Source organism: Canis aureus, chromosome 11 (genome assembly GCF_053574225.1).
Source record: "Canis aureus isolate CA01 chromosome 11, VMU_Caureus_v.1.0, whole genome shotgun sequence".
NCBI lineage: Eukaryota > Metazoa > Chordata > Mammalia > Carnivora > Canidae > Canis > Canis aureus.
In genome coordinates, this window is record NC_135621.1 from 58,352,953 (window position 1) to 58,380,862 (window position 27,910).

The 27,910-nt window shown below is 44.6% G+C and overlaps 1 protein-coding gene across 2 annotated transcripts in view; it reads left to right on the forward strand.

Moving 5' to 3' along the window:
* The window catches only part of SPTBN1 (spectrin beta, non-erythrocytic 1), a 197,885-nt gene that overhangs the window by 62,945 nt on the left and 107,030 nt on the right, over positions 1-27,910 (forward strand). Inside the window, exon 1 of one of the 2 annotated variants that reach the window (XM_077915405.1) lies at positions 25,436-25,804. The exons of the other annotated variant lie outside the window; for it this stretch is intronic. Coding sequence (XP_077771531.1) covers positions 25,696-25,804 — 109 coding nt within the window. The 5' untranslated portion in view covers positions 25,436-25,695. Of the gene's footprint in view, positions 1-25,435; positions 25,805-27,910 lie in introns of those variants that run through there. 2 annotated transcript variants of the gene reach the window in all.

Sequence of the window (27,910 nt, forward strand, 5' to 3'; positions counted from 1 at the left end):
CTTTGCAGAATTGGACTGATAATTCACCATCCACTGCCCCTGCCAAAATGAATATTTATTAATTTATGTGTATTCACACACACACACACACATATATACATGTATAAAATATTTGACTTCTTTCTAGTGAGAGTACAAAGCCAGCATGCTATTGAATACATAAAGAGATTTGTAAAACTTGGTCTAGAATTGTCTCATTAGGAAGATAAAACTGATTTACATGAAACATTAACTAAACATGTATGCAAATACCAGAGGGGTAGTAGTATAGACAACTCATGTAATTTAGAGGGAAAGGGTGATCACACGAGGAAAAACTCAAGTCATTTTAAGAGGATGGATGGAGTTATGTAAAGAACATTGGAACTTGGGGAGGGGCTGGAGCTCGAACCTTGGCACAGCTGCTTTGTTTCCACCGCCTTAAAACCGAAGAGGCTAGGCTGCAGATCGCTGATGATCCTTTTCATTGAAACAAAAAGTCTGCTTTTGGCTTCTCAAGCTTGGATTCATTCCTCTAAAATTCGTTGAGATCTTTTCTTATTTGCACACCCTTCTGCCCTGTTTAGATGGAACACTTCTATGGCCCCAGGGAGAGGCTTCTTGCATGATGAAATGGGTTTTTATAGTCAGGATTAATAGGGCTTTAATAGCTATCCATTATTTTACTCATTCACTCTTGAAGCTGTTTCCCTACATTTTGCATTATTTGAGATTATTTGAGAGGCATGGTCCCTAGCGCACAGTAAGTATACTATTATTTGCAAAATCTGAATCTGAAAGAGCATTTCCTACCAAAGAGGTTCATGAAAACTGTTGAGAAAGTCAGTTTAGGTCATTACATGTAGTTCCAGGTTATACTCTCCATCCATTTTCCTGTGTACATACAGCTTCAGTTGTTTCATGACCATTGAAGGCAAGAATTGTTTCTTGCTTGGGTACAGTTCTCGGGTTTTCTTTCCTTCCCTTTCCTCTGACTGCTGGAGACAACCCATCCCCACTCTGGCAGTCAGCCTGGGTTCCTGCTACTACTGTTCCTTGTTCCCTTCACATTCCATTCTCACCTTAGCAATGCTGACATCCCAGTCGCTCTGGTGAATGATCCTGGTGGGGAGCACCAGCCTGCCACTCCCCTCTTTCATTATACTTCACACCAGTCCCTGTTCCTAACCTATCCCCCACACTCCCATACCTGCCCATTCCTGCCCATCTTCTAGAGCCCTATTCTCATTTCACAGGCACCTGGCAGGACTTCCCTTGGTCCTCTTGCTCTTATTCCTCTTACTCTACCCATAGCCTTTGCCTTAACTCCTATTCGCACCCCACCAGAATACTTAACTCAGACTCTTACTTTTAAGGAACCCATCACCATTTCTTTTTATTTATTTTTAAAGATTTTATTTATTTATTCACAAGAGACAGAGAGAGAGAGAGAGGCAGAGACATAGGTGGAGGGAGAAGCAGGCTCCCCGCAGGGAGCCTGATGCAGAACTCAATCCCAGAACCCCGGGATCAGGATCTGAGCCAAAGGCAGACGCTCAACCACTGAGCCACCCAGGTGTCCCTCCAATCACCATTTCTGTGAGAAAATCCCATACATTTCATGGGTAATTTGTGAATGAATTTATTAGAGAATATAACCTATCTTTTGTTGGGGACTGCCTGGGTAAGCAAGAGGAAAAACTTAAGATTTTTTTTTTCTTCTCCTAGGTTTTTTCTGGGTCTCAATCTGCAAATGTGCCCCAGCCCCATCTGTCTGACTTTTAAATATCAGCTTTATTGAGATCTAATTTACATATCATAAAATTTACTTCTGTAAAGTATACACTTTAGTGGTTTTTAATACACTCACAGAGCTATGCAACAATCACTACTAATTCCAGAACACTGTTGTAACCCCAGAAAGAAATCCCATACACATTAGCAGTCACTTCCCATTTTCCCACTCTGTCTAGCTTCAGGCAGCCACTACTCTGCTTTCTGACTATGAATTTATTCTGGGCATTTGATATAAATGAAAACAGGTTATATGTGGCCTTTTGTGACTGGGTTTCTTTTACTTAACAACATTTTCAGGGTTCATCTCTGTTATTGCATATATCAGCACTTCGTTTCTCCCTCTGCTTTTTTTTTTTAAAGATTTTTTTTTATTCATTAGAAACACACACAGAAAGAGAGAGAGAGAGAGAGAGAGAGGCAGAGACACAGGCAGAGGGAGAAGCAGGCTCCATGCAGGGAGCCTGATGTGGGACTCAATCCTGAGACTTCAGAATCAAGCCCTGGGCTGAGGGCAGGCGCTAAACCGCTGAGCCACCCAGGGATCCTGTCCTTCTGCTTTTTTTTTTTTTTTTTTTTAAGATTTTATTTATTTATTCATGAGAGACACAGAGAAAGGCAGAGACATAGGCAAAGGGAGAAGTAGGCTCCCCACGAGGAGCCTGAATGCAGAACTAGATCCCAGGACTCCAGGATTACCATCTGAGCCAAAGGCAGATGCTCAATCACCGAGCCACCCATGTGCCCTTCTCACAAGACATATCTAGTAAGAAGTTGCTACAGCCAGTTTCAAAGAGGTTACTGCATTCTCGTCCATGACTTTGGTGCCTCCCTGTCTCATCACTGACTTTAACATTTTGATTTTTATGTATTTTAGTGTTGCTTTATGTCTATTCTGACTGAGGTTTGTTTAGCTTCTTGGATGTGTGAGTAAAGGTTTTAACCAAATTTAGAAAATTCTCTACTTTTTTTTTTTTTTTCCCAAAGCTACCCTTTCAGCTTCCCCTCTTTCTGGATCCAATTACACGTTAGAATACAATTATTGTCTCAGCTCACTGTGGGTATTTTTATGTACAATCTTTTTCTTTAGTCTCTGTGCTTCCTTTCTACTTCTATGTCTTCACATTCACTAATCTTCTATAGTGTCTAATTTGCTACTAGTTCCATTCAATGTACTTTTTACTTTATATGTATTTTTTCTTTATACATGTTAATTTTATAATGTTCTCTATCTCCTATTTCTCTCTTCGTCATGCTCATTCTTATTTTATCTTCTTGAATCTATGGCACATATTTATAATAGTTTTATATTTGTAAATGCCTTTTTCTGATTATGTCTTCTCTGTCATTTATGAGCCTGTTACTATTGATTGTATTTTCTTATGATTTTAAGGAATATTTTACAGCTTCATTGACAGGATCCTTGAAGTTGTGAATTTTATCTTACTGAATGCTAGATTTTGTTGCATTTCTTTAAGTAATGTTGAACTCTATTCTGGTGCACAATTAATACTCAGGATCAGTTGAATCCTTGCTTTTAAGTTTCTTACGGTGACTTTGAGCAGCCAGCCATTAGTTGAGAGTAAATTTAATCCCTCTATTAAATACTAATCGAGCAGTTCCTGGGAGCAGGTCCATTGTAGATATCTGAAAGTATTATGGACTTAGGAACTTCTTCATTTCATTGTTTGGTGTCTCATGTGGTCATTATTTGTTGCTTTTATTAAATTCACATACATAGTTTAACTCCTTCACCAGTTTCTACTAAAGTAGACCTGTGAACAGGTTACCATCATAGGAAGATAAAAAGAGAAAATATAACTTACATACAGGTCATTTGTAAAGTCCTGTATGGTTTAAAAATAAAACATGGCACATGGTAAGAAAAAAACAAAGTGTCAAAAAGTAGGTTTTTTTTTTTTATTAATGCAGTTCAAAGATCTAAGGTCTTATTTAACCATCGTCTTCGTTGATACCATTCAGTTTAGTTTTCTGATTTGTAGAGATTGATGCTGGGTAGATGTTAAATAGTTTCTTAAATTACATCTTGATTTTTTTTGACACCAAGTTGATTAAAGAAGATGGTTTTGATTATTAAACTGCATATTTGTCAGTTTTGACATGATCCCATTAAATAGTAATCCACTGGGAAGGATCTGGGTACAAGGTAATAAGCATTTGACTGTGTCTTCTGTTGGCTTCTCTGAAAAGAATCCTGCATTCAAAGTTATTTTTGGTTAGTTCTTTCTGGTTGTCAGGAACAGAAATTCACTTGAATTATCTGAATAAAAAGGATATGAATGTGATGGAATAAGGGAGGAGTGGGGGAAGGTTGGTGCAAAATTTCAGGCTTACGAGACCTAGAAATCCTTTAGCAACCTGAGGCTGCTGTGGTGCTGGAGGCAGATTCTCCCTCTTTCACCTGAGCTGTGTGCCTCATTTGTGGGAACCCTGCGCATAGTAATAATGTCTGCCCCTTCCTAACTCAGCTCATACATGGCTTTGGTGTACTGTAGTTCCAGATCTCCCTCTTGCCAGTCTGTTCTCTTTTTATCTCATTGCCAGATGACTAAATATCCTGGTTTTCTCTAGTTTAGATTTCTGTGAGGTTGAATATGGAGATGGGGCTCTCATTTGGCTCAATAATCTTTTTATACCAGTATCTAGTGACCAGCTAGGTACTTAAAAATGATTACATACATATATTTTTTTATTTACATTTTAAGGAGGCTCCACACCCAGTGTGGGGCTCAAATTCACGACCCTGAGATCTAGAGTCACATGCTCTGCAGACTGAGCCAGCCAGGTGCCCCTACAAATGATTACTTTTAGAAGAGGGGTCCATGGGGTGCCTGGTTGGCTCAGTCAGTTAAGTGTGTGTCCGACTCTTGATATTGGCTCAGTTCAGGATCTTGGGGTTGTAGGATTGAACCCCATGTCAGACTCTATGCTGGCTGTGGAGCCTGCTTGGGATTTTCTCTGTCCCCTGTCTCTCTGCCCTTCCCTTGCTCACACGCTTTCTCCCCCCCCTTTCTCTCTCACCTGACCATAAAAAGAAAAAAGAAGATGATGTATCTGCAATACTGGTGAAGAGCAGGAAGCCATATGTACAAAACACACTAGCCTCATCCATCCACAACTTAGAGGGCATTTGGCTGGCATTTAGAGGCTATGGTTGGCCTTTCTTCTTTTTTTAAGATTATTTATTTATTTATTTGAGAGAGAGAGAGAGAGCGAGCAGGAGTGAGGTGGGGAGGAGCAGAGGGAGAGGGAGAAGCAGACTCCTTACTAAGCAGGGAGCCTGATGTTTGGCCCAATTCCAGGACCCTGGGATCACAACCTGAGTCAAAGGCAGATGTTTAACTGATGGAGCCACCCAGGCACCCCTATGATTGGCATTTCAAATGCAGAATTGTGGTGTGGTGGAAGACTGTACTTTATATTGGGACTTTTGGAGAAAGACGCTGGGGCATTCTGCTTGAACAAGCAGAGTTACCCAGCCAATCCAAGGGCAAGGCAGGGTATAGACAGGCCCTGGAACCACAGAAATTAAGGCTTTCCATCTCTCAGTCTCTTGTTTTTAGCTTCTGCCTCCCCCCTTGGAGGTAGTCCTCCAGGTGACAGAAATAGGATTGTTGTCTGCCCCTGTACTTTGCAATATCCACCACTCTCCTCGTTCTTCTAGTTCCAGTTGGAAACATGATGTGGTAGTGGTGGAGTTTGATAGGAAGGCTTTGACCAAGGGGCTACTCCTGAACCAGTGAACTGTGGTGCAGAGTATGGCAGCTGTCTCTGGAAGCATATGCACCTGTTCCTGAAAATGGAGGTGAGTGCTGGGTAGATGACAGTAAGTAACAATAAATATTCACAGCACATTTTCAGATAGGTTGATGTTCTTGATTCAGAAATAAAACTTATAAAAATGACAAGGTGACTTTTGCTATTGTCTGATTGCTTTCTTTTAAAAAAAAAAAAAAGAAAGAAAGAAAAAAAAGAGGAGTGCCTGGGTGGCTCAGTCAGTTAAGCATCTGCCGCCTTTGGCTCAGGTCATGATCTCAGGGTCATAGGATTGAGTCCTGCGTTGGGCTCCGTGCTTAGTGGGGGTCTGCTTCTCCCTCTCCCTCTGCCCTCCCCATATCCCACCGCTGTGTGTGCTCTTTAGTGCTCTCTCTCTCTCTCTGTCTCTCTCTCAAATAAATAAATAAATAAATAAATAAATAAATAAATAAAATCTTTGGAAAAAACAACAACCAATAATGTACAGCTTCCTTTAAGATCATTGAAAAAAATAAAGTTCATGAAGAGAAATGAACATTATTAGCATTTCAGCTTTTTGAATATTCCTGTAGTAAGATGCTTCATTTGCACCTAGGTTGTTAACTTGTGAATTTGACAATATGGTTACTTTGAAACAGTCTCTCCCATTCTGTCTTCTTGAGGCCTCAAGAATCTGCACACCGTTCTTAGAGTATGACAGGTGCCCAGTAACAGAGCATCATTCCAATTTTTTTAGCATTACAACAATGTAAACACCATATTAACATGCTCCTTACCCACATTTCATCTATTTTGGGGAAATAGATCATGTGTATAAAAGAAGCAGTAAATGTGACAGGATTACATAGAAGTAAGTGTTGTGATGCTTCCCCAAAAACTAAATCTTTTCTTCTTCATGTTGAAAAACATGTCTCCTTTCTGCAATTCCTCTTCCTTATTCTCATTGGTGTAATCTTCAAGGGAATTTGCTGAGCTTGAGTTTTTACCTTTTTCCTGCAAACCTGTGAATTTTCAGAACCCTGAGGTAGTGACATCATTGGGGGGATGGACACATGTTATTGGGTGAGGCTGAGAAAAATTTTGCCACACAGGTTTAAATTTCTGCAGACTCCTTAGATTTCTTGAGCACCTGTGTGAAATTGCTTTACTAGCCCCATGATTGTGTCTGCAGGCATCTAACAGCCTCTGAGAGATGTCGAGCCATATGCCAGTCGCCAGCCCTCCCTGCATTACATGTTACCTATTGGATCACCCTTCAGGAAGCCCAAGCCTCTCCACTATATCTACCCTGAGCCCCAGCTCCCCTGTGAAGCCATCTCCTGGGTGGTTCACACTGACCTTTTCAAGAAACTTCTTTGGCCGTTGTATTTCTATGTCCCACCTCCTGAGCCCTGTTAGTTTCATGTGTGTGCCTAAGGTGAGTGGCGCCATTTTCTCTCTCCAGCCGATCACTAAACTCCTTGAAGGTAGTGACAAAAATACTTCTTTCAGCATTTCCTCCAGTGCCTCATGTAAATCAAAATGCAATTAAGTGCTTTTACTTGTCAGATTGAGGAGTTCATTCATGGTCAGAGCTACCAAGGATCCCACTTCATTTGAGGAAAATTGGCTCCTAATTTCTGTGATACCCATCAAAAAGTTAGTTTCATATATTTAAGAATTTTACATTAAAGGGTAAGAGATCACTCCTTTTAAAAGTTTGACACTATCTTTTGAGATACTTTTGATGCATATTATTGAAACACTTTTGTAACTTTTTAGTAATAAGCTGAAACAGAGCAGGTTGATTATTAGAGTCTGGAGTTTAATCTTTCTCTCCCCCAAGAGTATTTGTCTTAGACTTTCATTCTTGTAGGATCTCATCTCACTACTACAATATTAACTTCTAGAGATGCTTTTGGAAGTTTGGGGGCATCACTTTCAAGCTGGTACAAACCATTTACACAGAGGATCGGGTCTCTTTCACATGATGCTCTCACTCTGGCCCCTGCTTCCTTTGTGCTGCAAGTGTGTGCCTGTAGGGTTTTACACTTTATTGGCCAGAAAAGCTAGAGCTAAAGTGTGTCCACTCCTTCCTCAAGTCGTTGCAGTGTTTCTGGACCTCTTTCAAAAGCTCTCTCTTTATCTTCCATGTTTCAGGATACTAAAGGTGCTTGATGAGGGCACCTCTAAAGAGGCACTCACTCCTAGGTTGGCCTGCAGTTTGCCTATGTCTTCCCATGTGTCAGGTAGCCTCGAGTGGCTGCCAGCAGTTGGAGTTTGATAATTTAATGGTTCATTACAAATTTATAAATGCTGGCCACAGTTGCCCTCCTGGAATAATGTCTTGTGACTTTAAGGACATAGGGAATTTGGTGAATATGGTGGCCAAGCATGACAGGGAAATGGAACGCTATAATCATAGTTTATGGTTCCTAGAATACTTTTGTTTCACTACAGCAGCCAAAAGCCATTCATCTGTCCCTCAGACTAGGCTACTAGTAGACTAGAGTGCTGTTGTCATTGTTGTTGTTTTAACCAGTATGTAATTTAAACCTTTTCTTCTTTGGTTAACAACAACAAAAAATATCTAGCAACTTTCTAGGTCCATAACACTGGCAGTGTGTCATTTAGCCAGCTCAGCCGTTCATGAGTTTTTATCTTTTTTTTTAGATAGGTTTGACAGTTCCATGGGTTGGCAGTCCTGAAGCTGATTTTGGAGAAGTGAGTTTACGGACCGAATCAATTAGCCCCTTTATATGTCCCTATTATGAAAACACAAAATTTTATACTTGGAATTGGCCACTCTGGATTAGTGTGTGCTTCCAGCTTCTTCCCTGAGCCTCTAAACATACCATCCGTGGAGCTGTCTCTGAGCATTTGAAGGCCAGCGTTGGTAGGGATGCTTGTAAATAATGTAGAGGTATTCAAGACTGCCTTGAGAAATACAGGATGGAGAAGAGGCAAGGCTGGACAATGCACTTGATACTTACTCGAAACCCAAAACCCACAGCACTGAATTAACAGGTGTGCTTGTGCAGCTTTCTTTGTGCATTTAATCAGGCATAATTTTCAGGTGTGCCCACATGAAGATCCTTTTTTTTTTTTTTTTTTTAAGCACCCCCCCCCCCTTCACATTCAGGGAGCCATTTTAATTGGCACACCTAACACCATTGTTGTCTGAATTTTATTACGGAGGTTGAAGTTTCTATGTTTTTTAAACTGAACAGAAGAAAACTTCAGACTGATCATGGTGATCTAATCTATAACTGGCTTAAGATTTTGACAGAAAAAAATTTGAGCACAGTATCAAATGGGAATATATTTTACATGGTAATCCATACACACAAAAATTTATGTATATGGTTATGTTGCTGTATTTACACACTTTTAAGTTTCACAATATAATGCTGAACTTGAATTCATGAGATGCTATGATATTTTCTGTTCTATCCCACTTTTTAAAATGCTATTGATCTACTAATTAGAGTTTTTAACAGGAAACCCTGTGGTAGCAGGTGCATTTAAAAGGACATCAAAGTGGCCTCTCTGTTTTTAAGCTGTGTGAATCATGATTATTAAATGAGTAAGGTGGTTTTTTATTTTTTTGTTCATTTATTAATGAATGACTAAGTGAGGTTTTATTGAACACCTACCAGGTACTGTGATTAGTATTAGAAGTACAAAGATAGATGATTAAGTGAACACAAATCTGTGGTCAGCATAGAAGATTTTCATTTCTGATGGGAGAGGCAGCATCAGTAGATAGGGAATTTTAGGCTCAGCAAATGGTGCCATGAATGGTGTGATGGTGCCTGGTTCTCTCAGGGAACCATGTGCAGAGGTACAGAAGGAGCTCAAGGTAAAAGTACACCAGCAGATGAGGAGGGCCTTGAATGCCATGCCAAGGACTTCAGCTTTTATCCTTTTGGCCAGCGGTTTTCAACATTTAGCCCAGGAGAATTTGTATTTTCAGATAGAATTTAATTTGGTGCCTTACTATGTTAAATGGCAAACTTGGAGCCAACCTGAATGAAACAGAGTGGTCTCCCCTAGATTTCCACCTCCAGGGGTCCTGAAGCCCCTGATGACTTAACCTGAGAACCAGTGGAGGCCCTGGACATGTGTCTGACGAGGAGCTCTCTGGGGACATTGTGGGGGATGGCTTGAAAGAATGGCTGGAGGGAGAGGAGCCATCTTAGGAGAATGTCTTATTTGTCCAGGGAAAAGGCGAGGAAGAGACCCTGAAGTTGGAGCAGTGGCAGGGGTCTTGAGAGAGCAAGGACTCAAACTGTTGAGGTAGAGCCCCGGGGACGTGCTGTCCAGTGGGCTGTGGAACACAGGAACGGGAGGAGGGAGGAACACGAGTTTGATTTTGGTTACGTATATAAAAGCTGCATGCTGAGTTTTTCTTTTGGTGCCAGAGGCTTGGGGTAGATGAGGGTTGCGTCGGGTATGTCGGTCATGAATCTGCAAAGCAGGCTACTATTGGGTTGGTTTGTTTGCTTTCCTCTATCACATAGCCTCCAATTTTTAGGATCCTATCACATTCTCCTTAGCTCATATTAGTCTGTATTCTGTCCAGCATTTGGAAACTGTATGGGCCCCCACGCTCTCTCAATCTGCCTTTCTGGATGTGTGTTTAGAGGTCCCCCTAGGGCCTGAGCACCCAGTGTTCTGGGGGTCTGCATTCAGGCACCCAGGACTATGTACCTCAGGGCTGATGCTGAGAAAGGAAAATGGCTTTAGAGGCCTGGGGTCCAAGATTAAATCCCTGTTTAGTACTTACCAGCTCTAAGGTGGTGAATAAGTTCTAGAGAATGAGAATTGTAAAGTCCACCTTGTGGGATTGTTGAGAGATCTTACAGTAATGTGGAAGGCACCTGGCTCCATGTCTGTATGCAGTAGGTGTGCATGTGAGGTATTAATTACAACATTTCACTATGAAAATAAACCTTCTGGGGCACCTGGGTGGCTCAGTCAGTTAAGCTTCTGACTCTTGATTTCAGCTCAGGTCATGATCTCAGGGTTGTGAGATCAGACCCAGCATCGGGCTCTGCACTGCTGAGCATGGACACTTTGTGGGATTCTTTCTTTCTATCTCTCCTCTGCCCCTCCCTCACTTGCTCACTCTCTCTAAAAAAAAACTTCTAAAGAGAGGGCTCCTCTCTCCTTCTGCAAGGAGGCCTTACGTATTGAGAAATTTTATATATATATTTTAAGATTATGTGTATGTATTCACGAGAGACCCACAAAGAGAGGAGGAGACACAGGCAGAGGGAGAAGCAGGCTCCATGCAGGGAGCCCAATGTGGGACTCGACCCCAGAACTTCAGGATCATATCCTGAGCCAAAGGCAGATGCTCAACTGCTGAACCACCCAGGCGTCCTGAGAAATATTATATTAATGCAAGGCGGAAGACGAGAGTCAAGGTGGGAAAGCAAGAACACTCAAAGAGCACATGTCATGTTCTGGTGGCCTAAGGACAGTGGTGACCTGTGGCTGACGGCTGTGGTGTTTAGAGGGCATTGTGACCTTAGGCTGCCTTCTGGAGGGGCAGGAAAAGCACTGAAAAAGACTTCCATTTTCTTAATTTAAAAAAAAAACAAAAACATACACACAACCTGTTATGTCCCATATGTTTGTATCTTCTCTTACATTTACCTGTTTAACATTTATACTCTCTGCACATTAAAATGATCACAACTTCTAAATATTTACTGTGAGAATGATTCCGGGGGAAAGTGCAGTAAAAACATTTAACAACTTTTCTTAGAACGGAGGTTGAGGAGTTACTCCCCGCCCTCCCCTCCCCCTGCAAACAGCCAAGAAAGTTGGGGGTGGGGGAGAGAAAGATGGAAATGGAGTGAGAGACCTGTGTTCCCTGGAGGAAGAGAGACATGCTCAGTGAAGAAAATCCCAATTGAACAGACTGGTTCTGACTGGAGGAGGGCTGGTCCTTTGTGGGGGTTATTTCATTTTAGTGAGTGTTCCTCCTTGTTTAGACAGCTGTATTTTGGTATCGGGGGTAATAAAGAAGAAATATTACTAGGTTTTCAGTGGGCTTACTTATAATACTTAAAATTTGTGGATCACTTTCATCTTGGAGAAGATTATAAAAATATTACTATAACATTAACAATAGTCTTAAGCAGGGGGCATTAGCCCCATTTTACAGATTTCAAAATGAGGGTTTCTGACCTGGGTTATTTGTCCCAGCCTGCTTGCTTTAGTACTCATAAATCAGAGGCTCCTGTGGTCCAGGGTGGTCATTGAAAGCCTCCAATGCCTGTCTTTGGCCTGCTTTTTGTTGTTGTTGTTGTTTTTAAGATTTTATTTATTTGGGGGATCCCTGGGTGGCTCAGCAGTTTCGTGCCTGCCTTCGGCCCAGGATGCGATCCTGGAGTCCCGGGATCAAGTCACGCGTTGGGCTCCCGGCATGGAGCCTGCTTCTCCCTCTACCTGTGTCTCTGCCCCTCTCTCTCTCTATGTCTGTCATAAATAATAATAATAATAAAAAACTTTTATTTATTTATTCATGAGAGATACAGAGGGAGAGGCAGAGGGAGAAGCAAGCTCCCTGTGGGGAGCCCAGTGAGGGACTTGATCCCAGGACCCCGGGATCACAACCTGAGCCGAAGGCAGACATTGAACCACTGAGCCACCCAGGTGCCCGTGGCTTGCCTTTTCTAACTCTATTGGAAATTGCTCTCCTTTGAATATGTATTTGTAGGTCTCTGAATGTCCTTTAATTCATGGGGCAGTAGAAATCTTGTACGTCTCCTTACAGTTATTCCGTAGTAGAGAATCATGACTAAGACGGAGATCCCTTGAGTAAACTTAGTAGATGAGAATTGTTGAAGGAACAGAAATTAGAGCACAGTTTTTTTGTGTTTTGATTTTAAGTAGTGAATACTCATTTGTCACAGTGGCATCAGTGGTGATTGAGCTTATTTTAAAATCTTTCTCAATAGGACACACATTTCCTGTACTTAACAGAAAAGCAGAGTTAAGAATCTGATATTTGACAGTATTTTTTCTTTTTGTTTGGGTCAAGCACAAGTGAAATGTGACCAGGTTGAAGGCCGAAATGACATATATATGCAAACATTTGTGTTAAATAGTATACTAAAAGGATACAGAATGAATTGTTTTACATGATATGGAAATACACACTTAATCCTATATATGACTCTTGGTAGGTTGCACAACCTGAAAAAAAACAAACAAACCAAGTACTTTTCATTTTTAAGAAGGATAAAATTAAATAAGTGAAGGTATCCTAAGACCCTACCAAGTGACAGATACAGGCTGGGCACTTTTATGTAACATGCTTACTATCTAGGGAAAACAGTTTTTTAGTTCACAGAGTTTCAAAAAATTGTGTGTTTGTTCACTCATTTAAAGTAAGCTCTATGCCCAGTGTGGGACTTGAACTCATAATGCTAAGATCAAGGATTGTGTGCTATCCCGACTGAGTCAGCTACGCGGCTCTGCATCACACAGGATTTTTATGATATTTACAGAAGTGGCTTCAGATAGCAGGCCATTGTGGGTACTGTTATTGCTGTCTGGACATCTGGCGCCACCGAGCCTGGGTAGTGGAGACATGAGAGAAGTCATCCAACTCTCTTCCTCAGTTCCTTCATTTGCAAAATGAGGCGTGAGCTGGTCAGATCCCAGGGTCCCTTAGGCCTCTAAGATTGTGTGAGAGCTCCTGGGCAGTTAGCAGGGTAACATCCTCTTGTTACCAAGGTGAGTTTTGGCCTTTTCCTGGTGGTTTCTGTGTATTCAGTGAGAAGCAAACTGTGCATGGATATAAGGATGATAGCAACCTTTGTCCTTCTCCAGGAAATAAATGCCATATGACTCAGACAGAAGACGTAAGTCCTAGGCTCTTGTTAATTTTTTTGTTACCTTTTTATGTTTGATGAGTCAGAAATGCAGGTTCTTATAAAGTGTTACTGAATCTTTGATTATAATCACTTCAAATTACGACCCCTTTCCTGTGTAATGGTTTTTACCATTTGCCCTTCCATAATTTAATAGGCAAGAGAGGAGGACATCTTGATCAGTAAAAACCTTGGTCTGTTGCTTCGTGAGCCCTCATTACACTAAAATTCTTTTTTTTTTTTTCTAACTTTTTAAAAAATTTTTTAAAAAATTTATTTATGATAGTCACACACAGAGAGAGAGAGAGAGGCAGAGACACAGGCAGAGGGAGAAGCAGGCTCCATGCACCGGGAGCCTGATGTGGGATTCGATCCCGGGTCTCCAAGATCACGCCCTGGGCCAAAGGCAGGCGCTAAACCGCTGCGCCACCCAGGGATCCCTCTAACTTTTATTTAGTAAGTAATCTCTATCCACAATATGGGGCTCAAACGTACAACCCTGAGATTGGGAGTCACATGCTCCACTAACTGAGCCAGCCAGGGGCCTCTATGCTAAAATTATTCTTGACAGAAAACTATATGTGCCCACAGTGACAGGACATCAGTATTCTCTAGCTGGGTGGGCAAATATAAGTATTGTTGGTCAGTTGACACTAGAATACCACAAAACCTTAGAGTAAGGAAAACCTGTCTATTTAATGTCCACCAGGGTGATCCTGTGCACATGTGGGCCTGTGTGTACATACACACACCCACACCCAAAGTGTGTCAGTGTGCACACTCCTTAACTATAGTTTCTGTGACTGGCCTCCTTCGTGATGTCCAACTAATGACTTCACATGACATCTTCCAGGTTCATCCATGTTGTGGCATGTGACAGGACTGCCTTCTTTTTTAAGGCCGAATAATACTCTGTTGTATGTATGTGCCACATTTTCTTTATCCATTCATTCATCAGTGGACATTTCGGTTGTTTCTACTTCTCAGCTCTTGTGAATAATGCTGTAGTGAGTATTGGCGTGCAAATATCTCTTTGAGTTATTGCTTTCAGGTCTTTTTTTTTCTTGGATATATACCCAGAAGTGGGATCACTGTAGCATATGTAATTCTATTTTTAATTTTCTGAGGCTCCTCCATACCATTTTCCACAGCAGCTGTGCCATTTTACATTCCTACCAACAGTGCACAGGCATTCCAATTTCTCCACATTCTTTACTGAAGCTTTTATTATGTTATAAAAATAAAATATAGTGGAGAAAGGCACCTATCATGGTCAGAATTTGTGTTTTTTCCTGGTAGATGGTAATTAAGAGGGCAATAAAAATGGTTATAAAAGGTGAGTAGAGAGGTGATTGTAGATGAACATGTTAGGCTTGAGAAAAGAGGTTAGTCTTCTCTTAGCTCACATCACTCCTTACTGGTTACTAAAATTCTGGTATTAATCAAGGCACATGAGTGGCTCAGTGGTTGAGCATCTGCCTTTGGCTCACGTCGTGATCCTGGGACAAGATGGAGTCCTGCATCATCAGGCTCCCCACAGGGAGGCTGCTTCTTCCTCTGCCTATGTCTCTGCCTCTCTCTCCGTGTCTTTCATGAATGAACAAATAAAATCTTAAAAAATTCTGGTATTAATCAATGAATCCATTTGTTAGATGTTTTTAAAAAATGCTCCCTAAATAAACGGTTTCCTCAGGATACCATAAGAATTATAAAGAAAAATCCAGTGCAGAAACTGAAAGTTCATTGGGGCTGACAGTGTGTTTGATTCTGTGTTGGTCTTTGAGGTAAGATTGAAGCTGTCCATGATCTGGGTCTTCATTCTGTCTGTGTTGGGACATGCAGGATATCAGAGAACATGGAAAATAAGGGTCATCTGCCACTTGGTTTGAGAGCCTGTTGGCTCCACGTTGGTGGAATCTGGAAGATGAGGTGGGAGAGGGATGAAGATGGGCTTTTTCTGATTTTGAATCCTGGGCCCACTTCCCTGACAGCTGTGAGAAATGCCTGCCACTTCCTCTGTCCTCAGCTCCTGGATTGGCCTAGAAATGAAAGATAGCAGGAATTCAGAAGGCCTACTTTGTGACTTCTGGCATGCAGTAACTTACTGTGTATCTCTGGGCATACCTCTCTGTGCCCCATTCTCCTTCTCTATAAATGAAATGGCTGGCTTAGGTAAATTCTGGGAAAGACCTTCTTGACACCTATTAGGAGGTTGAGCTCTCATCTTCTATTTGTGAAGGGTTAACCTGTAGACCAACGGGTGTTACATAAGGTGGAGTAGGCTTTGCAGTTCTCCGTATGGTGCCAACTCCCTCACAGAGCCTTTACTCTGTTCAGGCTTCTGTTCTGTGTTCAGGCTTCTGAAATGGCGAGTCGTTTTCAAGCAGCTGCTGCTTAGAGGACCCTGGGCCTGGGGTTCGGAGTGAAGGTTATCCAAGAATTGCATCTGCCCTAAAATAAGTTGTGATGTATTTCCAAGAGCATTATATCCAGAGAACTATAGAGCTTTTCAATTTCAGATCCCCTGGTTTTTAGGGAGAAAATTAGAGAAGCCAAGGGACTGGCTCAGGGTCATGAGGCCAGTTAGTGACAAAAGCTGAGACTGGATTCCATTTTTCACTTCTCTCGAGTCTGTGACTGGTGCACTTTTCATTATTTTAATTAGGTTGATAAGACAGGTGCACAAGAAAAGCAATACTCTAGGGCAGTGCATGATAGGTGCCAGACAAGGGGGGTTGACGGTGCTGGTATAGGGTTTCTGAGAAGGAGCAATCATGTTAGCTGGGATAATCTGGGAAATCCTCCCGGAAGAGGGAAGTTTTGAGCTTGGCTTAGAGGATAGATAGACTTTAGACAAAGGAAGGGGAGCACCCAGAGCAGTGGTATGGAGATAGGAAAGCCCAAAACAGGTAGTGGGATGTGGATCAAGCTTAGCTGAAGCAGAGGGACAAGGAAGAGGAAGGGACCGAGGACTGGCATTTAAATATTGAGTATCTGTCGTGTCTTGCACAGTGTCTGGTCCTTTACCCCTGTCATTTCAGCGTCCGGAGTGGGGAAGTGACACCCTGACCAATGCTTTTGTTTGAGGGCATCACGTTTTCACCCCATCAGTACTTGGGATCTGTCTTCCTTAGAGTAGAAGTTACTTTGACCTAGGGGAAAGTACCTAGTTAAAAATGGAGAGAAGAAAAGTGGGAAGAGTCGTTTGTTTCTGCAAAGAAGGTCAGAGGTAGTCGATGGTCGGTAATTCTTTCATAGTAAGCAAGCCTGGAGTCTGCCTCCCAGCTAATGGCAGCTGGCGGGCCTTGGCGCTCCTGAGTGACCAGGCTGTCCATGAATTATTCAGGGCCCGTGCCCAGTGAGTGGCTGCCTAGCGAAGTCTTGTGGGAAGGAGGCTGTGTTATCTCGTTGAGAGATTGGCAGAAGCTCAGGTGCTGAAGAGGAAGAAATGACTGCACCCTTAAAATATTTCACATTTTAACATGCCAGGGCCGCACACAGTGTTCCATAGCCCTACAACCGGGTAATCAGGACCTGTTTTTCAAAGAGGAAGAAACACCCCCCCCCACTCCCACCCCTAATTAACAAATACAATAACCTACTCTCTCATGTTACTGTGGCACTTGTTGGCAGGGATTTGGCTAGAAGCCACATTAAAATTGCAGATAAGACAGTAGAGCCACAGAGTGTGTTCGTGTGGGAGAAACCCTACTTCGCTCTGTTTTTATCTCAGCCAAGAAGAGAGATGGTATTGATCCATTGGGAATGGTACTTTCTGTAATTGTCACTGTTACTGTCACTAACTTGCATTTGTTATACGCTACTGTGTGTGTGTGTGTGTGTGTGTTACCCCACCCATCTGTCCATTCGAATGACCTATTTTCTTAGCTTAGTTGACAGTGCCTACAGAGAAGAAATCACTTCTCCAAACTTGGTGGGTCCCTCCAGTGGCCTGTGTTCCCAGATGGGCCTGAGCACATGTTAGATAGGTTGACTTTTACTCTCTGTAGACCAGGAGGTATGGGGCTTGTGCCCTGACGATGAGGCTCGCATCCCTTCACTTCCTCTTCTTCCCTCTTTGCATGCCTGTTTAACATGCTTTCACCTTTTCTCATTACAGCCAATCTATGGTAAGCTTCTGGAAAAGGTAACACGGGTATGAAGACCTGAAGGCAGGGTCCAGAGGCCTATTTTCACTAGGAGTAGATTGTAGCTCCTCTCTTCCAGTTTTTACCCATGAGTCATGCTACCAGGAAACGGCGTCTTCTCACTGCCCCATCTGCTTCCTTGTAAAACTCTGGCCTGATGGCTGTGAACACCTGTGTGTGTCAGCCTTTTTCCCTCCATGTTGGAGGTGGGAAGCAGAACCGAAAATCCTGGGCAAGAGCAGGCCTGGCCCCGGCCGCATTCCTCAGATGTTCTTTTCCTTTGAACCACTCTGCCTGTAGCAGAGGAGCCCAGTCTTGGCTCTGGGTGGTGTTTGATTCACAGGCATAGCAACACCTGTTTGCCAAAGGTGGGGCCTCTGGACTGGGGCATTCTTTTGCCCATACAGGGGAGCTTTGCATGTGCAGGTAACAGACGCGATAAGAATGCAGGGATAAGGTTTGGCTGGGGTAGATTATTCAATAAACTACATTCCTTGGGTACTTGTTATTGAGTGTAACTTGCCATTTTTCTCCTTCTCAGCAGAGATATCAGGTACTTTATATTCGTTTCTGCTGTGACCAGCTAAACAAGAAATGGACTAAAGATATAAATGGGAATTAGATTTGTTCTGGTATTTCAGATGCAGCTGTGTAACTAGATAATTTCGTAGAAGGGATGCGCGCGCGCGCGTGTGTGTGTGTGTGTGTGTGTGAGAAAAAAAAATCCATATCCTCCGGGGAACAGAGCTAGCAGTTGCTGGAGATGAAAAATGCCTTTAGTCTTCCGTTTAATTTTTCGTCTGGGTATTCTAAGTCCTGAAATATCAAATGTTAGCCTCACCTCAAACATTGGCCTTTGTAAAAACATAGGCCCTTTTTAACTTGTTTCATAGTGAATGTTGTGTTCTTGTTATCCGTGAGGTATTACTGCTTTATTTTTATTATAAAATATGATTTTGAATATGCCTTTCCCAGTGCAAAATGGGGTAAGTGAAAGAGAAGGGAATGGGGTTTGTGAGTACTTCCCAGGTGGAGGACTGGTCTTACATTCTGAATTGCCCTTGTCCAGAAATCCAGAGGGGTACCACTCCAGGCCCTGGCCTGAGATCAGTGATGGTACAGGAAACCTACAACATCCTCCAGCCGGTAGTCTCCTTGGTTGAAGAGTTGGCTGAAGGTGATGGTAGAATTAGTTTTCGAAATTTCCTCTGTGAGGAGTTTAAATCCTAGCTGCTCAGACAGCGTGGCTGTCTTCCCAACATTTCACTTTACTAAACATTTCTCAGTTACAGAAGAACTCTGTGAAGTTGGTCCCGTTATTGTGTCAACATCTTAGGCTCGGGGACTCAGAGTTAGAAACTAGCAGAGCCAGATTCCTAGATCCCAAGTCAGTTTTTAAGCACCTTTCTTCCTCTAAACCCTGACCCAAATGCTCTGTGGGTGGTGCTCTGGGAGGAAGCAGGGGAATGATCTAAGCCCTGATCTCCAGGAGCCCATGAGGTCCTAAGGAAGCACTGCTGACTGCTTCCAGCTGCCCAGGCTGTGGGTCCTGTGTGCAAGGTGCTGCTGGGGAGAAAGGGAGATGTTCTGGAAGGGGTGGCAGGAGCTAGCAGTGGCACAGAGATGTGTTCTCATAGTGGGGCTTGTTGAAAATTGTTTTTTTTTTTTTTTTTTTGGGAGGGCAGGGGAAGAAGGTTTCTGGTAATTCTGTTTTCTATTTTTGACTGGATTCATGGTGGTATGTTTGATTAGTTGGTTGAGCTTTCTGGTACATGGGGAATTTCCCTTTGAATAAGGGATGGGTTTTTGAGAATACACTTACTGAGGCAGGCTTTGGGAGAAAGGACAGTGGTAAGTAGGTAGTAAGAGGGTGGGAGGCTCTCTGGGCATTATACAGTAGAGGGGAGGCAGAAAAAGAATGCCCACAAGACTGGGAGAAGTTGGCAGGAGGCTGGTTGGAAGAGACGGTGGGTGGGCCAGAGAGGTGAGACAGATCACATAAGCTTCAGCTCCAGGGAGCATAAATGCACTGGCATAATTTGGAGCCTGCATCTCTATCTGGCCACACCAGCGGAAGAGGATTATTTTAGTAAAATTATTTTGGTTTCCTATAAAGAAACACTCAGGAGAAATTGGCTGTGGTCGTCCAGCTGTTGTGCAGATGAAGGAAAGGCAGATCTGGAAAGGGCAGAAAATTTGACAAAAACAGTTTATATGTGAAGCCTTGAATTCTGTCCCTCCCTGTTCCCACCCCCTTCTTGCCCAGCTCTTGGGTTGGTTTTTCAAGTTCTTGAATGTGTACAGACCCCATCACATCTTAGCCTGTTGGCCATCCTCTCCCAGGCATTGCAGTCTTGCTAATGTTTAGATGTTCAGGAAATGAACACTCCATAGTTTACCCTTTGAAAGTTGCTGTAATGCAGGGAAAGTGTCTTTTTTCTTCTCTTTCTCATTTATTTTTAACTTCTCAGACTTCATAAAACCTCTTGGAACAAACGTTCGTTGGCTTAATCTCACCCCTTAGTGTTCCCATTCATATGCTACATGCTAAATCATACAGGATCTTAGAGTAGAGGTCCTTCACGTATGAGAAAAGAACAAAACCCACTCACAACAAGAGAACCCTCAGAGTAGAAATTCTGTGAGAATTAGCAGAAAACATGCCTATTCCTGACCCCAACTAAGTGTTGGAGAAGTCCCTATGGAGGCTTGCTTGGGTTTTAGGTATCTTGAAGCCATTTACCAAGTTTTTTAAGGTTTTTCTGAAAAGCTTACAAACCATTAGTAAGCTGATATTAAACTCTAAGTACACGGGATAAGTAGGACTAAACTTGGTCAGTCTGGGGCCCAGGTGTGGCTCTGCCATTCATCGCTATAGGGCCCTGGGCAAGGCATGGTATGTCTCTGAATCTCATTTGCCTTGTCTGCAAAATGGACACAATACCTACTTCATAGGTATAGTCGGTTGAGAAAATGTATGTGAAAGCATTTTCTAATTACAAAGTGCTGTAGTAATGTGATACTGTTATTATAGCCAATTGTTTATATGGAGATGGATGATAATTGGGACTACAACAATAGTCTCCAAGAGAGGGGAGATTACTTATCACTAATAAACACATTTAGTATCAGAAGAAATTTCTTTTGACTGTAGACTCCAACCTGTTTGATCTCTAGGTGAGGACTAAGGCCCAGCAAGGGTTAGACACACATGCAATTACTCTGCTTCTCCGTGGCACTCAGGAGGTGGGGTGAACTGGAGTACTCTGGCCTGGGGTCTTTCAGCACACCCCAGCACTTCTAATTTGTGCTGTCTGCAAATAACCACGGGGACTTGGTTTTGCCATTCTGGCACCACGAGGATGATGGATACACATTGCTTGGCCTTCAGTTGCTTTGATCCCATAGCTGACTGTGCCGGTCCGTTGTGGCCACCTTTCACTATGCCTTGGGGTCTTGGTGCAGCTGGGAGGCAGGCACAACTGCTTCTCAGAGTTGGCCACGTGTGTTGATATTCCCTGGCCTGGGTGAGCTCTCAAGACACTAGTTTTTTAGATGAGAAAAGATAGAGGGGATACTGAAATCACAGGGTCTGTTTCTGCAGAAAGCGTGGTTGACTACTGAGCATTCCGAAAACTATCTTGCCTCCCCTTCATGTTCCCTTCCACATGCTGTGTGTTTTTGCCATAGGTGTCGTCTTCAGGGTTCTTCTTAGAGCACTACTGATAAACTGTGGGTAGGACCTCTGGCCTCTTGCTTTCTTAAGTTAGACTTGGGTAAATTCCTTTAAATTTCTTCTTTTCCTCACAATGTCCCTGTCCTTTCCCTTCTGCCTCTGAAGGTAAAGGTATCTGCTCTTGGCTAAGGCTGAGCCCCATACCTTTGAGCCCTTTTCCCCACCGGCCTTTTCCTTCCTACACCAACTCAGGGGTGAAACCTGTGCACAGAGGATGAGCTCAGCTGGACCCTGGCCCAGAGCCCCTTCCCCTGCTCCTTCCACTCCCATTCCTTCCACCACCTCTACGTTCTTGCTCTTCTTCTCTTTGCTTCTCATTCTCTCATTCCCTGTAACCTTAAGCTTTTATTACTCCACTGACCTCTTCATTCACATACTAGATCACGTCTTCTCTGACTTCTTGTTCCTCCTCCTTTTTGCAACCTGTGATGCCATTGTACCCCCCCACCCCCTTTTTTAAGTATCTCTTTCTTCTCTTGGAGTGTCATTCCATAGCTCTTTGGTATCTCCAATGTTTTTTCTTCTTCCTCACAGACCCTGGCCTTCCCCAGGGCTCTCTGCACAGCCACTTGCCTCTTACCTACCTTCTCAGGTTTAAGCCCACGGCAGTCTCTCTCACTGCATGGGACTCTGTTCTCAGCCTTGATCTCCTGCTCCACCTCCTTGGCGACTTCTGGTGTTGCCGCCCCTCAGTATTGCAGGTAACTCAAATTCAGTGTATCCAAAAAGAAATGTTCAATCCTTCCCTACGCCCCACAGCCAGTTCTAAACAGCCCAGAGTCTTCTGCAACCATAGCCTTTGAACCTCCCACCCACGGACAGTTTGTTACCAGAGTCCTGTAGATTAACTCTTGCATCAGTCCATTCCTTTTTGTTCCTATTGCCTCACACTGACTAGTCCTTTGACCCAGAGAATGCCAGTCACCACCCCAGTGACCTTGCTGCTTGCATTCTCTCTCTCTCTCTCTCCTGGCTGTCCACTGCCACATTAATCTTCCCTAGAGCCCATCCCAGACTCCATCCTCCTTTGGCCGAAAAGTCTCCTGTGGTTTCCAGCCTAGGCTTAGTTCCCTCAGGGCTACCCTCCTGCCTGACAGTCCCTTATGCTCCATTCAAACCGCAGCACTCGCTGGTACTGTTCCTGGGACAGCCCTGTTGGTGCCTTTACTTGTATTGCTTCCCAACCACTCCTCACTAGGGAGAGGAGGCTCTGCCCTTTCCCAGCCTGTTGATACTCTACCTGTGTTTCAAGGTTTGGTCACAATGCCAGTCCCTCCTGGATTGTTTCTCCCTGTCTTCCTAGAGTAGTGTCTCCCTAGGCAGTAGTGTCTCCCTTACCCTCTGAACTCTTACAGCTGCCTTCCTTACCCCGTTTCTCTGCTGTCTGTTTGCATACTTGTCCCATCTCCTCTGGCCAGGAACTCTCCCGGTCATCTCTGAATCCTCCCCTGGGCAGTGTGCCTTGCGCACAGTTGGCGTCCAGTAAATACTGAATGGAATAAGGAGTGAGTGCGTCTGGCCTTCCTTTACCTCCTCCCCACTGTTGAGTTGGAGGTGGTCAGATGAGTCATTAGGGTTGTGACCTCTTCTTCCCCTGCCCCATCACACCAAATAGATTCCCACTTATCACTTTCTGTCCCTGCAGGGTTATTAAATCATGCCCTAGCCTCAAAATCTTCCTTTCCAATACTTGGCATGTGCTCACTCTGCCTGGCTTGTTCTGAGTCTGCTCTTTATTATTGAGTGTGGCTATACTACTCCCGGCCTCTACCCCCATCACCTAGTACGTAACCTAGCTAATTAGAAAGCTTATTTCACCTACTTCCCCATACCACAGGGAGCTGAAAGGGAGACTCCAAGAGTGGTGACTCATACTCTATTCACTAAGTGGCTTAAAGATTAAAAATAAAGCATTGTAAATTGGCAAGCACTTTGCAGTCTCATTGTCTCGGCCCACAGCTGGACTCTTAGAGACTTAACACTTCATATTTAATAGTGAAGTACATTTAATATTAATATAGAATGTATTTAATAGTGAAGAAGGCCTGTTAAGATCTTAATTAAGAAAATTCTCCATTTTACTTTTTTGTTTTTTAAGATTTTATTTATTTGACAGAGAGAAAGAGAGAGAGAGAGAGAGAGCACACAAGCAGGAGGAGTAGAGGGAGAGGGAGAAGCTGGCTCCCCATGGAGCGATGCAAGGTTCCATCCCAGGACCTCAGGATCATGACCTAAGCCAAAGGCTGACACTTAACTGACTGAGCCACCCGGGTGCCCCTCCATTCTACTTTCTGTGGCTTTGATGTGATATGTGAGGGAAAATACGCAAGAGGTGTATTTTTCAAAATACACTCCTAATTTTGAAAGGTATGATGGTTGTCAGGGTATTTTCACATCATTCCTTCATTGACCTTGTAGAGGTAGGTATTAATTATCCCTGACACTGAAGGTTTAGAAGGAATCCAGGGTTTCTTCTAAGGTCATAGATGATTAAGAGCCTTGGCCAGGACTAGAAACTCAGGTCTTGGGAATCCTAGTCCAGTGCTTCTTCCAGTAACCCCACATTTTGCTACATTCCTGTCTGTCAGCATTGTGAATTGCAGCTGTGGGCGGTTAAAAAGGCTTTAGAAATTACATCCTGGATACTGAGAAATGTCTTCAAATCCAGGACCTCCTTTACAGAGCTAAAGGTGGACACTGGATGTGTTTAAAAGCCTGTCCCGTAGATGTTAGGAATGGGAGTTGTTCAGCTGAGCAGTTAGGCTAGTCTTTAAGGTTTAACTCCGGCTTGGGACAGGATGCAGTTGCTTGAATTACAAGTGCCCTGGGGCCTAAAGTAATCCTGCAGGGAAGGCCCACCCCTTCGATGCAGTTTGGAATCCCTTAGGAACGAAATTACCTTCTTCAGGGAGTATTGCTGCAGGGCCTCCATGTGGAAAAGCCAAAATGTGTGATTTGTTGTCTGCCTGTAGTTAGTTGCAGGGGTGGGGTGGGGTGGGGTGGGGTGGGGGGCGGGGGGGAGGAAGTGGGAATTAAAAACTAGGATCAGTTATTTCCCCCCAAATACATTCAGATCACTGTTCTTTGTCGAGCATTTTTTAATTTAATTTAATTTTGTTTTGGTTGAGACTGATGGGAGAAAAATAAAAGAGGGCTTTAACATCTTGAAGAAAGCAAAAGTTTCAGGGGCCTCGTTTTACAAATCACAGTAGGATCGGAGGGGTCGTTTCTGTTCGGCCGCCGCCCCCGTGGGTTCGGAAGCCCCTGGGCGCGCGCGGGGACCCCCGCGGGGTTTACCTGCCCGCGTACCTTTCTCCCACAATGCCTTGCAGGTCCGTGCTCGGGTCGGCGCCGCCTGGAGCTCGTGTGCGAGGCGCCGCGATGGCCGCGCGAGTCGGCGGGAGGGACCGCTCCGAGCGCCGAGCGTGCACCTCCCCGGCTGCGGCCCCGCGCGCTGTCCGGCGCCCCGGGCTCGCTCGCCCGCGGGCCGCCCCGCCCCGCCCCGCCCCGCCGCGCCCCGCCGCCGCCCAGGTGCGCCTGCCCCCGTGGCCGCGCTGCCCGCAGACGCCGCGCGGGGGATGCGCTGCCCGCCCGGCCGGGCCGCCGCCTTTTCGTGTGATAGTAATCGGAGACTTTTCCGTTGCAGGAGGCTCCCAACAAAAGATTGTAATTGCAGCAGCTTTGTTTGGGAAGTAGCCCGGCGGCGGGCGCGTCCTGGGCCCGGCCGGGTGGGCGGCTGCGGCCGCGCTGGGCGCCGGCGGGGTGGGGGTGGGGTGGGGTGGGGGCGGCCTCCCCCGCGCCCCTCCGCGTGGTACAGCCTGCGTCTCCCCGACAATGCTGTTATGCTAATCAGGTGACATCACCGCCCGGCGCTCGGAGAGTGGCTCCCGATTAAATTACAAACCGGCGGCCGCCGCGGGCAGCCGGGAGGAGGTGTGTGTGCTGCTCCCGCGAGCTCCCGGGCGCGGCGACCGGGGCACGCTCGGGATTGGCCATATTTTAAAATATTTTTAAAGTAGGACTTGCACCTCCTTCCCTCCCTCCCTCCCTCCCTCCGCCCTCCCGCCCCTCCTCGGTAATTTATTTTAAGCTTCTAGTCGGGAGCCGCACAAGGAAGGAAAGCAACAAGGGAGGAGTTAGACCCCGGAGCGGTGACTCCTGGCCGGGCTCAGGTGGCCTCTGCTGCGGCCGACTCGCTATCAGGTCCGTCTGCTGGACTTTCAGACCGGAATGGGGCTTGCCTGAGCTCCAGCCCTTTGCGCCGGGGCCGCCGGGGCCGCCGGGGCCGGGAGCCAAGGCGTGCGGAAGCGGCTGCGTGGTGGATGGGGCTTGGAGGGGGCCGCCGCGGGAGTTCCACGGTGCAGCCCGCCGGGGCGTTACGCCGGGCATAATGGAATTGCAGAGGACGTCCAGCATCTCCGGGCCGCTGTCGCCCGCGTACACGGGGCAGGTGCCTTACAACTACAACCAGCTGGAAGGGAGATTCAAGCAGCTTCAAGGTAAGCCCCCGCCTCCCAGAGGCCGGGCCTGCCCTGGGGCTGTGCCTACGGGGGTTCCGAGATTTTATTTGTGCCATATGGTACGTGACCCTAATGAAGACGGGCCGCCGCACGCCCGGCCCTGAAGCCTCTGGTTGGCTGCGAGCACCCCATTCACTCCTTAAAGGAGACAGTTTCTCACTCTACTCTAGAAAAGCCACCATTTGGAGTCTCTTTCCCCCTCTCCCCTCCCTCCCTCTCTCTCTCTCTCTCTCTCTCTCTCTCTCTCTCATCCTTTTGCTTCTGTTGGTTGTCAGGTATCATCTGCTACCCGCTGAGCACCTATTTTCTGGCCTCCTAGCTATCCTTGCAGCTCAGTGGATCAATGGTAATAGACCTATTAGTATGCAGACATTTAATTCTGGGTCACCTCTATCTCCCAGCCCCCCCCCCCCCCCCCAGCCTCTTACCTCTGGGAATCCTAAAGGTGTAAAGGGCACTGCTCAACACCCAGTCCTGTAGAACAATAGCAAAGGGGAGGAGGGAGTGGTCTTTTTGTTCTTAAGCCTTGGGTAAATTACAGTTTTGATTCCGAAGCCTAATTTTAACTCTTTTGATGTATTGTGTTGGGGAGAGCCTTCCCATCAATTTAGTAGTCTATGTAATTTATAATGAAAGCCAGTTATTGTCATTCCATTGCTATGGGTTGGATTAGTTGGATCAATTACAGGTTTCTTGGCGTCTATATTAGTCTCCAATAATTGAATGAATCCAGTATTTTACCGCATATATTTTTATAGAAAGCAGGATCCTGTGTACAGCAGCGTGTGGGATGATGGGCCTGTAGCCCACCGCTGCGGTGGCCTCTGCAGCCCTTCGCTGTCCCTGCCCAACCAGAAGGCCTGGCTGGCGGTTTCTCAGAGCTTATACATGAAAAAGGACTCATAACTGAAAACAGAACTCCTTCCGTTTGGAAGCCCCTGGAATCGGTTGTAGGCCAGGAATGGCTCTAACGCACGCTGTGAAACAGTGGCCTTTGCACACTCTGTGTTTCTTATTTGAACTCTTCTCAGAGCCACAAACACGGTTCCTGTGAGGAGGAGGAAGGAAGGAAGCAGCTCAGTCCTAGAATGTTTTCATTGGGAAGAGGAGAGAGGATATATTTCATTCACAGGTTTATTTGTCTTGTGAAATAGTTGACAGTAATGACACTTGTCTGGAAAACAAGAGGCAGAACAGAACGTGATTTTAAACATTTGCTAGTCTATGCTGCATTCTGGGGCAGTTAGCAGAAGCTCCATTCCCTCCAGGGAATGGTTATGTGTCTTTGCTTCATTCCCCCTTGAGCTCTTTGAAGGTGGAATTTGCTTTTTGAAAAAACTTGGGGGGGAGGGGGTTAGAGGCAGTTTGCCTCTAACTGGGAGAGTAATGGGAAAGAGTAATGGTATTTTGTCTGTTGTTCTTCTGGGTCCATGCTGGAAGCCCCATAGTTTTAGGTTTTGAGAATTCAGTGTACCTCTAGTAAGCATGTCTAAGTCTCTCTGCTTCTCTGTGTCATACTGTGGAGGATGAGGCACCCGATGGTGGATCCTTGATCAGAAAACCTATTACCAACATCCAGTTAGTCCACTCCTTGTAGTAAGATAAAATGCAAAGCCAGGGGGAAAATTTAAGGTGTGGGGAGCAGTGTACTCATAGGCCCACCCGTAACAAAAGGCTGTTATCTGAAAGCTTTGAGGATGGTTGTAAAACTGCTACCCCAGAAGGGTGGAGTTTACACACAGGAAATGTCTTAAACCGTCTTCTCTGGATAGAGGAAAATTAAAAAAAAAAAAAAAAATCACCATGCGCCCCTGATATTTTTGCCTCCTTACCGTTTGTCAAGGAAATCCCTTCTAAAGGGGTAGACTTCACATTTTGTGTGGTGACTTTTTTTTTTTTTTTTTAATGAGTTTTGCTCCCTCACGTAGCCCAGATAACTTTATTTCTAAATATTGTGGTTTAGGAGTTACACAAGTTTAGTGTTGGTATTTCTGTAACAGAAAACCACCCGTGTTAAGGAACTGAGAAAGGGTGAATTAACTTTCAAGTATGGTGGATCCCAAGAGAATTACAAACATGACTTGC